We start from the raw sequence: 15,022 nt of genomic DNA, 5'->3' as shown, positions 1-15,022 counted from the left end.
GACTTATTGGCACCCTATTTTGTAGCATTTGGGACATGAAATTCAAAGTCACAGCTTCTTTTATAAATAGAAGAAAATGTAAAATTTTAGAGCTTCAATTTAAAAGTGCCCCACTTTCCTCAAGACGTAAACCACGACGAATGGATTTCACATTTAAGATCCCTATAGGATCCTCTATCAAATTTTATGGGTATTATCAAAGATATTCTTCTTGCGCTGCACCGTATTATTAATAGAAAATTTAATAGTAGTATAGGGTACAATTTGTTATTCAGGACAACGTGAAATACTTGATAAACTATTTTGAAAGTTTGAACTTTGAAAATCTAGTAAAAATTTAGAAATTATTATGAAATTTTGGTATATTGTTGCGTGATTCTATATGCGATTTTCAGCAAAAAAGGCAATTTTTCCCTCTTGGGTTATAATTCATTCGAGTAACGTATATGCAATTGCAATTATAAGGGAGCGAAATGTTTCACTTGTCAGTTTGGATTTTGGGTAATTAAAACCCTGGAAATCTTTTTCGATTTGCTGGAGAATGATCGTTATGAAGAGGAGGGGGGTATGAAACTTCTCAATTCCCGTTCTATTAAGTGATCCATTAACGGGAATAAAAGTAAAGCATGTACAGTAAATAAAAGTCTACAAGAAAAAAATGTGATATTGTTCCTGAACCTAAGAATATATCTTGTCGTAGTCCCTTCGATTGTGAATCTATACTGAGGTGGTTGTGAGGAGTTAAAAGATTTAATCCTACTCCCAGAATCGTATCTGTATTTCTAAAATTATGCAATTGTTTTCGTATCCATTCTTTGAGAGAGCTCCTTGGACTTGAAATTGATTTTCTGGAAAATTCGAGTTGTTCAGAATTCCAAATCTAGCTCTAAAGTGCAATGCACAGAAACTAGCAACTTTATTAATTGTTGAATTTAGAAAAACCTATGTGCACATTCAGTGAATGACTTCCGAAAGCTCCGTTGAGTGTTGATTAAGTTAAGGGAGCAGCCTGCATTACAAAGATAAAAGTGACCTACATATTTTATTGTCTAAATCAATTGGCGGACTATCTAAGAATATACCACAAGAATTTCATAACTCAATTCGAAATATTTCTGAAGATACAGGAAAGAAAGTAAAGAACACGTACAGATTTGCAAGTTTTGAAGTGTGTTTCTGTGCTATTTCCAAGGCTACTTCTCGTTTTCACAATTTCTTCGAATTGGCGGAAAAGACTTAGAAAAAATATATGGACCGAATGAAATTAATAAAGACTTATTCTCTTTAGTATAAAATTCTCTTCTAGTTGAACCTAAATGGTATTGAACCCCAAATGTTATTTATTAATTCAAAATTCTTCTTTTGATGGATATTTTAATAACAAAAAATTTATTTATAAAATTTTTATGAATAGGGAAGCTGCTTTCTGTACATAACACCCTAAATTTACTCTTCAGTGAAGAGGTTGACTATCACCGCTAAGCTGACGGTGGACGCTAAAATCAAATTTTCATTTAATTTTTTGCGCCTTTCTGCGATGAACAAATTATTGTCTTAATATCTATTATACATAATGTACTAACAATAATCAGCTCTATTTTGTTTATTATTTTATTTTGTTGATTTTGTTAAATAGTCTTCCCTTGGTGCGACCAATTTGTATTAAATATGTTCATCTGTACGAAAATGAAAACTTAGTCAAAACTTTATGCTTTTAATAAACTTGTAAAATGGAAATAAGGTACAACGAAATGTCCTCGACAGTGCTGCAAAAGATACTATCTTAGTCGAACTTGAGATGTTTGAGCTTATGTTGCACGAAAATTGGTTTTTATAATTAAAGCACATCTGGAAGAAATTCCGAAAAACCTAGGCATGTACTGCCATATGTACTATTTTGTTAAAATATTCATTTGTACATTATGTAGCTTTGCAGAGGCTATCACATAACACAAATTGCATTTGCAAAATTCCATTTTGTTGAAAGTACGGTAAAATATGTGTTTGTACTCGAATTTCAAGAACTAAAACAGGATAAAATGAGAAGTTATAAGATATACTAGGTAATCTAGGTCAGACCTTTAAATTTTCCGGTAGTTCAGTTCGACCAGCATAGCCAGGATTCATTGTGATGAAAATTCCAACAGTTGGTACCAATTTTATTCTTTCTCCCAAGAAATTGAACGACGTCCTGCCAACCTGCAGAGAGCACCAGAAGAATGTCAATGGATAGAGAAAAGGATAAGTTACTTTTGCTTTTCTTCTTTCTACAACATTTCAGAAGTGGGAATGGGGCATGGATAAGGGTAAATAGGAGGAAGCAAAAAAAAAGTTGAATCTATTTTTGCTTCGTAAGTTTATTTTATTTTTCTTACCTTTAAGGCGTCCAAGATGGATTTCACCTGAATTGCTACAACAGAGAGGACTTCCACGGATATTCGATTGAACTCATCGAAACATCCAAAAGCACCAGTTTGTGCCAGACCTTTGTAGATGTTCCCACAAGATTTATAATCCATTTGTTCCGAGCAATTAAACACATACACCATTATGCCCAGAGCACGTCCAAGATCCTTAGTTGTTTCAGTCTTTCCAGTCCCTGCTGGTCCTGCCGGAGCACCTCCCATGAATAAATGGAGACTCTGCAAGTTTTTTCATAAATCATCAAGACTAAGTATTTATATTGGTAACAGAGGTAAAAGTCGCTTATCGATGGAAGATCTTAATCATTAGAACTTCAGAACTTTGCTTTGTTTTTTGCCATTAAAGTACGCGGTACCCTAATACTTAACATTGAGATTTAATTAATGGAAAGTGCTTGGAAGTACTTCACTTTAGCCATTCCATCCATCAGACTTACAATTCATTACTCAGTCTAGCCAATATTTTTCACCATATGCAACGTTTTTCCAGGTCATTCAGGAGGAAAAGCATCTTAAAAGGGAAGTTCGCGAAGTCAATTAAAAGCACAAATCGATGGTACAAGTGAAAGAAAAGGCAAAAAAGATGCTTTTGAAGGAAAGCACTTAAAGAATTATGTCCTTCATTATTTTCAGCCACATTTGTGACTTCCTGAAGAGCAGCTTTTTTTTATTGCTCGTGGTGAACAAAGTTATTTAAGGAATTTTCTGTTCAAGATGAAATTACATTACCATCGTCCTTGTGTCAAATTTGTGCAAAAGTATGACACAGAAAAAAAAAACTACCTTTTAATGTGTGCATTGTGCTCTTCCTCTATTCTATATAGAAAAATCTTCTATTCAATAGAAAATCCTTTTCATTTGCATGTGAAAAATATATTTTCTCTCTGGAGATATTCAGGGCATAAACTCTTTTATATAAGCTTACAGATAAAATTATTGATTTACATAAAGCTTTAATATATGACACATTTATTTACCATACACAGAAAAAAAAAATCATAAAATTGTTTGTATTTGTGATTTCCTACAGAGGACTTACGAAATGTTCGTAAATCGTGGAACCCAATAAAAAGTTCGTAAAAGTACGTAATTTCATATACAAATATTGTTCGTAACATGATCACTTAAGGACCATGCTCTGTTTTTTTTACAAACATTTATTCGTAAATGTTCGTAAAATTTTGTCATTAGTAATCTACGAACAAATGTTTGGAAAAGAACAAAAAATGTTCATCAAATGATCATGTTCCGAACAAAGTTTGTGAAAAAAATATAAACTTTAACGAATATTTTTGTGAGTTATGAGATTTTCGAGCACTTCGTAAGTCTCCAGGAGAAATTTACAAACATTTACGAACAATTTTACAAAGTATTTTTTCTGTGTAGTAAAATAAACTCAAAACGGACCACAGGAGCTGAGATTGTACAATATCTCAACCAATAAATGCAAAGGAGTTGCTTGAAATGAACTCCTATGCCCTAGACACACCTACGACTTAAGCCGAGAGACGACTTAGTGGAAAATGATGCAAATGAAGTTTAACCATTATGTCGAGTATAATTACGCTAAGCCGTCTCTCGGCTAATCCTCAGGTCTGTCAAGGCCCTTACAAACCTGAGAAAAGGCATTTAAAAATGTACGTGCGTAATAAGGCTTCAGAACTGAGACTTAGCCACATGGTGTAATATCGGCCTCAGACCTAAGGCTAAGCCCAGTTACCGGTGATCTCAAAATTCAAAATAGCAATATATTTCAGTGGTTTTTCAAAATTTAATGGATCACTTGCCCATATTATCCAATCTCAAATGATAATTTTTCAAAAAAAAACTTGATTGATAAGAAATTAGGAAGGTTAAGCTATATGACTAAGCCTTAGATCTGAAGCCTGTATAACAATTCTAAATTTTCATCAATCCAGATTTATTAGAATAAATAACTTAGGTTTAAATTATTAAGCGCAAGTGACCTATTAGATACTGAAAAAGCATATTGGTTGCTGTTTAGGATTTTGAAATCTTCAGGAAGAATAGTAAATCTCTAGTCTGAAGACCATTTAAAGTCCATTATAATTTTCTAGGTGTATATTACTTTTTAAAAGACCTATAATATGATATTTATAAGCAAAGTAAAGTAAACTACTTTGCTCAGTTAAATCCAAAATTCTCGAAATTCTTGAAATAATTTATAAACATTTTGGTTTTTGTCCGTAAAAACAAATAGTACCAAATAATGATATACTTCTCGGAAGTTGAATTAAAAAAAGATAATATTACAATTGAGAAAATTAATTTTCTAGTAATTTTTTTTATTTCTCCATAAGAATACGTGTATTTGAAGGTTGAGGATAGATGGAAAACAAAAGTTTTTGGCAATACTTCCGGGGTAAATTTTGGTTAGTGTTGTTCAAAATCTTTTCAAGTCAATCTCAGATATTATTATCCCCAATTATCCCTAAATTTCTTGTAAGACTGACTTGATATACACTCACAGTGGAATTGTCATCGAAGTAGATGAGCTACATTTTCCACCAAATAAATAATTTATACTGAAAAATTAAAATAAACTTGAATAAATTCAATGAAATTGCATTCTTATGTAAAAACGATTCCCTTCTATTCTAAATTAATAAAATAAAATAAAAATGTTTTGATAAAATTAGGGGTGTTCCATCTCACTCGCACTTTTTTTGCAGTACCTCAAAATGCATTTTTTTTTTAAATCTAATTTTTCGAAGTCGCTATTTTCATCTAGCCTTTTCCAATATCGATATCTTAAATCTACAGTCTTCAAATGACAATCCAGTGAAATTCGTCTTTGTCGTTTTAAAAATACGTCTACAATATTGAATAGAAAAAATGTGTTCCATCTCTCCTCTAATGACTATAAAGAAGTTGAGTTTTTTGCATAATTGTCTGGTATATTTGCTTTTATAGAGCTGTTTACAGACTAGTAGTTTAGCATAGTTTTCTAAGGAATGAAAATTCTAATATAGCGAGAAATTTTATTGATTTTGTCAGAATATAGGGGAGACTGGGGCACATGTAACCATTTTCGATAGATGCGAATTTGAGGTGATTTTCCAAGGACACCGTGATTTTTTGGAAAATCTTTCTTAGCTCATGTTTTACCCTTGGGTATAGGCAATTCGTCGACGGTAATGCGGATGCTGGAAAACAATTGAGTTTTCCATAAAAATGAAATTTGTGTCACTGTGCATTTTTCTCTTTTCACAAAATACCTGGGGTAGAAGTAAACACTTTCTGGGGAGGATGTAAACACCTTTTTTCCCACCCTTGAAATTAACTTTGCACCACTTTCGATTATTTTGATTACTTAAGAGATATATAAAAACTGTATATTTTTCAAAAAATCACGACACTTTTTACAAAGAATAATTAAAATAGCAAAAAAACTAAAAGCATGCATATCAAAGACATTTTTCAATGGATTTTCCCCATATTTTGACATCATGTAACTTTTTATTGAACACAGTGCCACCAATTTTTTTCGTAATCTATGAATTATAGATATTTCGCATGAAGGTCAATTTCCCGCTCTTTTACCTTTTTACCTACTCATTTTGTGAAATTGAAATTGCCTGTTTACATCTACCCCAAATGCTGTTTTCTGACCAATTATTAATTCTTTTGAAATAATGAGAATCTCAATTTGTCTAGTAAATCCATAAATATAATCCTAAAAGATGTAGGAAAGAACTGGTATTGCTACATTTCGATTATTTTACACAGTTTTTAATTTCCAGGTGGAAACCAAATGACCAAAATAATTGAAATATCAACATTTTCGGGAAGAATGATTTTTATTTTTAAAGTATTAGGATTTTATTGACCAATTCTTCTGTGGACATACATCCCCATGGTATCTATGAATGCTTATGGGTTTTATCCTCTGGAGTTTTAAAATTAATGAAAAAATCACAGTGTTTACACAATGTTTACAACTACCCCAGTTTACTACTGCCCCAGTTCCCCCTAATAGAAAATTTACCCAATTCTAAGTCAAAATTTTCGAAAATATATTGACAGGCTCTGGTATATAGGGACTGGTTTGTGGAGTTAAAGTCTAGTGCAATTAAAAAAAAGGACAAAACCTCGATTTCAAAAGTGTCCTATTTCAAAAGTGCCCTACTTACACATTAACACCTACGACTGCTAAAATATTCGAAATTGAATGTTTGAAGGTCAAAGTTGGATTACTTTGAAGAGCCTATTTCTTAACCGATTTGTTTAAATTTGGAAAAAAAAGAAAGTGAAATTAATGTAAATTTTTATTCATACAATTTTACTGACACAATTTTGTTTTTGTGTACGAAGTATTATGTTTTACAGGTTTTCTATTTGTTGCTTTAAAATGTTAGACATAAAAAGGATTATAGAACTTATTCAATTATTACTGAGACCTTGACCGAGGCAAATGAACAAGATTCCGGAATGAAAATGCTGTAGAACCTAGGACTGTCTTTTAGACGTATTGTGGGCTATATGTAATTTGTTTAAAATATTATACATGAAATTATACTATTGTAAAAGAAGTCTTAATGTGCTAATAAACCACAGGTACTTGCATCAAGATACTAAAATTTACTTATTCTTTAATATACTCTCATTATTTAAGCTTTTTAATGATTTATCCCATCAGTTGAATTAAAATCATTTCATTTCAAAATTTTCAAGGGACATAATAATATTTTTATGTAAAGTCTTTTACAAGAAAATATGGAGAATAAAATGCTTTTTTTTAATACAGAAAGAAATTTTTACTTTTAAAAGTGCAACAGAATTTAAATTGTCCTTTTCAACAGAATTCTGACAATTTTTAGTAAATTTTGCAGTAAAGTTTAAAAGCATTCATTGCATTCATTAGTTTTTTAAAGCATCTGTTTCATGTTTTTGCAAAATGTGCAACAATATCATTCAGAGCTGAGTACCTTGTAATGTCGCACTAGTAAAATGTTTCGAGTCAACGAGACTTGAAAATATTTTGTGGTAAAGCACGAAAGTTTTTGAAGAGAAACAGAGTCATTTATTTAATCTACCTAAGAGTTTCTGTCGCCACTTTAAAACAAAACATAAATTGAGAAATTTCATTCCTCGGTGGTAAGAAGATTGTGCCTCTATACAAGCTCCTATATGGTGAAAAATAATTTAAAACTTTGAAATAATTCATGAAACTTAATCATCAAATCCCCAAATTGCTTTTTAGCACGAATGTACACTTCAAATAGATTAAGGAGATGGAAAATTTATAATTAGGTATCTCTATGAAGTATATCCATTAATGTTAACTTATATGAATTTGCTGGAGGGTCACTGAAGAGTCAATAAAGCTATTTACTAATTTTGTTGTTATTTAATATTTTAATATGGCAATTTGTCCTATAAACTATGTAGAATACAGAAAATATACAAAAAAAAGTTTGGTTTTAAGGATGACAAATGATTGAGGACATCTCATGAATAATATTTGCCATCAAAAGATCAATTTATACCATAATATAGGTCATTGTATTTTTCACCAACATTAAATCATTGTTGCTAACCACTAAGAATGTCTGTTCTTCTCTTCTACAACACACTCTAAAATATGATTCTGTCTTGATTTAATTTTAGATAGCCGTCTATACTACTTTTGAAATTGAAAGTCACGTCAAGTGATGTATATTAGCATAAATGTGCACATAACCCAAATTGCATTCATATAGATATTGATTTGCTGAGTTCTACTGGTCACTTGGAAGGTCTTATGTGTACATAACCCATAATAATTAAGCTTGACATCCGTACACAGAGAAAAATTTTGAGTTAGAAAAAATTAAGAAACGTGGTTTTGAATCAAGAGTACAAGAATTTCAAACTATTTTCCCCTATAATTGAGATATTTTGCGCTTGAATTTCTCTAAAAGAGTATGATAGTTTAAAAAATAGAATAAATTGTGCTTAATAATAGGAGAACAGTGGGTTTGATTTTAGAGAATCGTAGTTTTGAACACTGATAGAGCATACAGAAGTTTTAAAGTTAGAAGGTCATGGTTTTGATTTTAGAGTATAGAGGTTTCGAGTTAAGACTATTTTGGTTTTGATCTTAGCGAAATCATCGTTTCGAAATAAGAGTATAGTGGTTTTGAATTCTATTATACTATTATGGTCTTGATTTTAGAGTATTGTGGTTTTGATTTTAGAAACTTATGGGTTTGATTTTAGAGTATCGTGGTTTTGATTTTAGAGTATCGTGGTTTCGATTTTAGAGCATTGTGGTTTTGATTTTAGAAACTTATGGTTTTGATTTTAGAAACTTTTGGTTTTGATTTTAGAAACTTATGGGTTTGATTTTAGAAACTTATGGGTTTGATTTTAGAAACTTATGGGTTTGATTCTAGAAACTTATGGTTTTGATTTTAGAGTATCATGGTTTTGATTTTAGAAACTTATGGGTTTGATTTTAGAAACTTATGGTTTTGATTTTAGAGTATCATGGTTTTGATTTTAGAAACTTATGGTTTTGATTTTAGAAACATATGGGTTTGATTTTAGAGTCTCATGGTTTTTGAGTTTAGAGTATTACGGTTTTGATTTTAGAGTCTCATGGTTTTGATTTTAGAGCACCGTGGTTTTGATTTTAGAGCATTGTGGTTTTGATTTTAGAAACTTATGGTTTTGTTTTTAGAAACTTATGGTTTTGATTTTAGAAACTTATGGTTTTGATTTTAGAGTATCATGGTTTTGATTTTAGAAACTTATGGTTTTGATTTTAGAAACTTATGATTTTGATTTTAGAAACTTATGGGTTTGATTTTAGAAACTTATGTTTAATCTCATATTAAAGCAAATATTATAAAGTTAGTTGCACGTTTAGAACATGCAAATTAGTGGTACGTTTTACCGACCTAGTATACTTCTTTGTCTACTAATTTACAGATCCTAAATAAGAAATCATATGCAAATTGAATTAGTGATGTCGAAAAATCGCCTTGATCAACTAAGAGACTTTTAGAATTAAATGTCTTAAAAAAATATATCTTAAAACAGGTTCTGAATTTTAAACTTTAAAAGACTGCAGAAAATTTAGCTATCAACGGATTTGGAAAAGTTAGAGTTTATTGGAAAGGTATTGTAATTCCTGATAATTAAGAACCGGTTCTAAGCGGTTATAAATCGATTATATCAACACTAACAATAATTATATCAACAGCGAAACTTCGCCCGATAATAGAAATATGTACACTTTGAATGAATTATAATAAAAGTGGACATTTTAATATTGTTTACTTACTATTAAACTGTTTTTATACATTCTATCTAAAATACTATAACCCAGACTACATAGAATGCATTTGATAGATATACTCTCCCTGGACAATTTATGTATACATTAACACAAAATTAGGTTAATCCATCATAATTAATTTAGAGCCTTTAAAACAATTTGACATTGACGAGGGTTGATTTGAAACTTCAATCACGAGTCCCATTATCATCAAATGCTTCTCACCAGAGTGTTGATCGACTACCAATAACTCATAAACATGGAAAATTTGTTGTTTTATGCAAAATTTGCCTTCACTTTTCAGAACATCAACAAAATTATTCTCAGAATACTGAAATGGCCACAGAACATACAGGAGAATGTTTTATTGCAATCTGGGGTCTAATTAATTTAAATTTTCAACAGCGTGTAAATTAGAGATAAGACGGGGTATTATGGACAGGAAGATTTTCACTCAGAAATGAGAATTTCCATTAAAGTGCATTTTGCAAAATAGTAAGATTTTTTACGGAGGTCAATAATTACAGCCGGCAACAATATCTTAACAGAGTCCACTCAGGTCTATCTTATAGAAAGGCTATTTCAATCTATCAAGAGTTATCACAATTTTTTGGAAAAAATTAACTTAAGATTGGATTATTAAAGATAATTAACCTATTCGGCTCTCAAAAAGCTATAAATTGCTCAATATTTAGGAATTGGAGACCTTCGGGAACTGGTGGAAACCACTAGTCTGAAGACCGCTTTAAGCATAAAGACTAAGCTAATACTGTATAGGGACTATGATCCGACCAATATTCGTCTGAAATGTGGATCCTCAGCAAGCATAATCGAATGCTTGGCCGCGTTAAAGAGGATAATTCTGCGATGGATTTTTGGCCTCGTATGTAAGAGCATTAACAGATATGAGGATTAGCCGAGATACGGCTTAGCGTAAATATGTTAGAATTAATGGTTAAACTACATTTCCATCATTTTTCACTAAGTAGTCTCTCGGCTTAAGGCGTAAGTGTGTCTAGGGCATAAGGAAGGTCGATTCCGGAGCCTGTATAACAATGAGTTATATTGGCGCTATCAGTATATCACTATCGTCAAGGAAATACGCCTCAATCGATGGCAGCCAAAATCTCGAAAGCCAAAATCCCGAAAGCCAAAATCCCGAACGCCAAAATCCCGAATGTTCAAAATCCTGAAAGGAATGAAATTATATGGGGGAAAATATTTAGAATAATTTTCCAAGACACAGAAGATTTCCCTTTGCCTTCAGCTAGCGCGACTTCAGTCGTGGGAGTAGCTATAATACTTTTAAGAATTCGGGATTTTAGCTTTCGGAATTTTGGTTTTTGGGATTTTGACCGGGACCCGCCTCAATAAACTCCAGTGATCTGGACATTAGGTTTGCAAGGAGGAGGACGACCCAGCCTGAAAAGTCTGTAGGGCCAGACTCTATGCTTCTAGGAAACAAAGCCAACCCAGTCTCCGAAGGGCTGACGGTGTAAAGCAGGACGTAAAGTCAAAATTTTTCAGAAAATCTCGTCCGATATAAAATAGAAAACTTAAGCCATATGGCTAAGTCTTAAGTCTAAAGCATGTATAACATGATCGAGCACCGACGAGTCCCGAGTCAGGCCAAGACCAGCAATTGATTGTAGCGCAGGTTAAGTAAGTAAGGTAAAGTATCCTCACTCGACCGAATCCCTCGACTCGACCGATGCGTGGGTCAATTTTTGAATATTTAATGGTCAATTTCGTCAATTTCTATGAATTTGTCACTGGTTCGTATTATTCTTGGAATGATTGACCTATTAATGATAGATCATACGCAAAATGTTATAGCAAATATAAATAAATTGAATAAATAAATCTATCGGTCGAGACGAGGAAGCGGTCACTCGAGGATACTTTACCTTAAGTAGTAGAAGAACGTTTTCAGGCTTTTCATCCACTCTGACCTCGAACATTTTATATTTTTCCCATATTCCCTTAATTACTTCGACCTAATAGCAATTTATTTTAATAGCAAGTTCTATCTCACATATTTTCTTTTAAAAATCAGTGAGAATCATTAAAGAAACATGGGAGAAATATGAACTGTTCGTAGGCAGAGTTTGTACGAGGCCTGAAAGTCTTCCCGTAGTTATATGAACTAAAATCATTGAACAATCCGGACTTCAAACCCAAGACTTATCCATATGGCTTAACTGCTATAATTCCTGAAAAAGGTACATTTTTGTGAAAATTGTAGAGTGTACTGTACGGTCAATTCGACACATGTCAACTCAAGCGACGGTCGTTATGATTTAGCAAATTCGTGATCGGAAAGAGAATGGAACCGCCACGATGTACAGCTTAATTCAAAAGGATAGTCCGCTAGTCGTCCGGTGGAAGAAGCTTCAGCCCAGAATAATTATCTTCTTTGGTGGGAAATGCTTTCGTTTCATCGCTCTCTCATCCGACGACTATCGGATTAGCCCTTTAAATTCGTGTTCAAGCGTAAAGTAAATAAACTGCCATAGTAAGCCGAGACACAAACCAGCAATATCGTTTTGAAAAAAAAAAAAAACTATATTGTATTTTTATTCCAGATTAGTCTTAAAATTCCTGCAAAAAGCACATCATTTAGTCAAAACAAGACCACAATTAGAATTATTTTGTGGTAGAAACAGGCAACACCAGTAAAATTAATAACTTTTAGAATTTTTTTAGGCTTAATAAGAAAGTGAAAAAAATCTATTTTCTTAAACTACACCGAGAAAAATTTGGATGGTATTTTCTACAAATCGTGTCTTTAAATTCTACTATCTCAAAAGATAGTAGAAAAGGGACAGATAATCCTAACCGGCTTATGTAGGTGAGATTCTTAACGTGAGCTAACTCGGAGTGCATGCAAATTCGATTTAGAGCTGAAGTTGGGGGACGCCATTCAGTTATCTTGAATCAAATTCGTGAAATTATACAAATTTTGTATTTAAACCAAAATATCAAGGATTTGGATGAACTGACAGAAAAGTGTTATATGGGTGAAATGTAGACCAGAATGTTCTCTATAATTTTCCTATAGAACATGATCTCATCGATTACTCAGAAGCCGAGATAAGCGAGATTTTTTGTTTCTTAACTCGTCTTTTCATCCAGAGTGCCCCAAGTAGTCATTTGTTGAACTTCAACTATATCAAAGAATTGTTGTCTTTTGTGGGACTTTCCATTTAAAACCCTATTTTAAGTGTCTTGGTGGAGTAGAGGCAGTCAAATTGGCATCTGAGTGATTTCAAAGCGTTATTATGGGAAAAATCAATTTTTTCACACTTAAACGGAAAAATCGGAGTGATAGCGTAGTCTGAGCGGAAAATGATGTATGGACGAAATGTAGAGACAAATGTCCTCTACAATTATGTCGAAGTAATCATCAAAATCGGTTCAGCGACAGTCGAGATAATTGAGGTTATGTGATATTGAAATTGGTTTTTCGACTGTGGCGCCCCTGGTGTTGGTCCCACGAAGTTCAAATATTCTAGAAAGTTGTAGCATTTGGTGAGATCTTTCGTTTAAACCCTCATTCATCAAAATCGGTCACATAGAACCGGAGATATGATTTTTTGAATTTTGTGAACTTTGACCCCTCATATCTCCGGTTCTGTTTTAACCACAGCGCACATTTGCACCATTTTGGAAACGTCTTAGACTGGACTACAACATACTAAAATTTCATTAACTTGCACAATGCCGTTTTTGAGAAAAATGACTTTGAATTTCTATGAATTTTGACGCTATCACAGCGCCACCTGTGGTGACTTTTTGAACTTTCATCTGAAAGTTCTCATCGAGACGAAACCAAAAGGGTAAAATTTAGGCCGCTATGTTAATTAGAACCGGAGATAGATGCCGGTCAATGTTCGAACTTTGACCCCTTATAGCTCGGGTCAGGGGTTATGGATCGACTTAAGGTTTTTTTTGTTTGATAGGTATAATCAACGGCTACAACATACTAAAATTTCAGCCCGATTGCATAAGGAATTTTTGAGTTATTTAACTTTTAAGATTTAAAAATTTTCTTTTTAATAATAGCGACCCCAGCGGTGGTTTTATGAACTTGCGATATTAGAAGAGGAAGTGGCATTTCACGAGAGCTTTCCAAAAAGCCCTCATTTTTTAAATTCTGACAATTAGAACCGGAGTTATGGCCATTTTAAGAAATTTTTTTTGGACCCTTATAGCTCGGGTCAGGGGGGTCGGGGGACCTTAAGTTTGATATCGATGGAAAGATCTAAGGCCCAGCTATAACATACTAAAATTTGAGCCCGATCGATGCCATAGGGGCGGAGCTATTGAGAAAACAAAAAAAGGGGGGTCTTCAAAATGGCGGAAGGAGGGGTGGGGGGTGGGGGGTCAATGCACCAAGTTGCAATTTTCATGCGATATATAATCTTTGCCGAAAACCGCAAGTCGATATCTTTTTTAGTTTAGGAGCTATTAAGCTCCAAAGAGCGGCCGGACGGCCGGCCGGACGGCCGGCCGGCCGGCCGGCCGGGAACGTAACTTAGCCCCCCATATATTCGTGATCAGGAAGTGGCGAAACACATTTTGGCCAAGTTTGAGCGCGATCGGAGGACATGAAATTTTGTTAGGATTATAGTAGGTGAGATTGTTAAGAATCTCACCTAATACCATCCTCCATAGAAACTTTCCTTTAGAATCTACCATCTTGACATTTTAAAATGTACTATCCTATGGATAGTAAATTCTAATAGCCGGATGGTAAAATCTACTATCCTCATTTAGATTTTACTTTGACCTCTCTTAGATTCTAATATTCGGGAAGTAAATTTTACTGGCCGCATATTAAATGTTAAAATTTAACTGGAAGACAGTAAATTTTAACGGAGGATAGTAATTTCGATTGAAATTACTATCCAAGCCAGTAAAATTTGCCATCCGGCTGTTAGAATGTCACTTTGGAATATCGTGGGTGCCGATGCAACGGTTCCCGATATGCTTTGAATACATTATAGCAATTCGTGGCGCAGCTGGAAGATGCTGGACTGTCATCACAAAGGTCGCGTGTTCAAATCTCGGCGCAGTCGTCAATTTTCACGCACCAAAATGGCTTGAAATACAGAGAATATCATCCAAGAAGGGCCCCAAGCCCTCAAACAATGGCCAAAAATCAATGAAAATAAGGAAAAATAAATTTTTCCGACATTTTTCATTCTAATATCCGGCTAGTAAAATTTACTATCCTGTCAGTAAAATTTACCATCCGGCTAGTAAAATCTAATATCCGGGGATATTAGAATTTACCATCCGGCTATTAGAA

The 15,022-nt window shown here is 33.2% G+C and overlaps 1 protein-coding gene across 1 annotated transcript in view; it reads right to left on the bottom strand.

Annotated features, from left to right (window-relative positions):
• Positions 1 to 15,022, bottom strand: part of LOC129799813 (dynein beta chain, ciliary) — an 88,642-nt gene that overhangs the window by 71,842 nt on the left and 1,778 nt on the right. Inside the window, exons 2-3 of the mRNA XM_055844040.1 lie at positions 2,376 to 2,642; positions 2,080 to 2,199 (exon numbers count right to left, since the gene is read on the bottom strand). Coding sequence (XP_055700015.1) covers positions 2,080 to 2,199; positions 2,376 to 2,642 — 387 coding nt within the window. The remainder of the gene's footprint in view (positions 1 to 2,079; positions 2,200 to 2,375; positions 2,643 to 15,022) is intronic.

The sequence above is a fragment of the Phlebotomus papatasi genome, chromosome 1 (genome assembly GCF_024763615.1).
Source record: "Phlebotomus papatasi isolate M1 chromosome 1, Ppap_2.1, whole genome shotgun sequence".
NCBI lineage: Eukaryota > Metazoa > Arthropoda > Insecta > Diptera > Psychodidae > Phlebotomus > Phlebotomus papatasi.
This window is presented reverse-complemented; position numbering and strand designations above follow the sequence as displayed.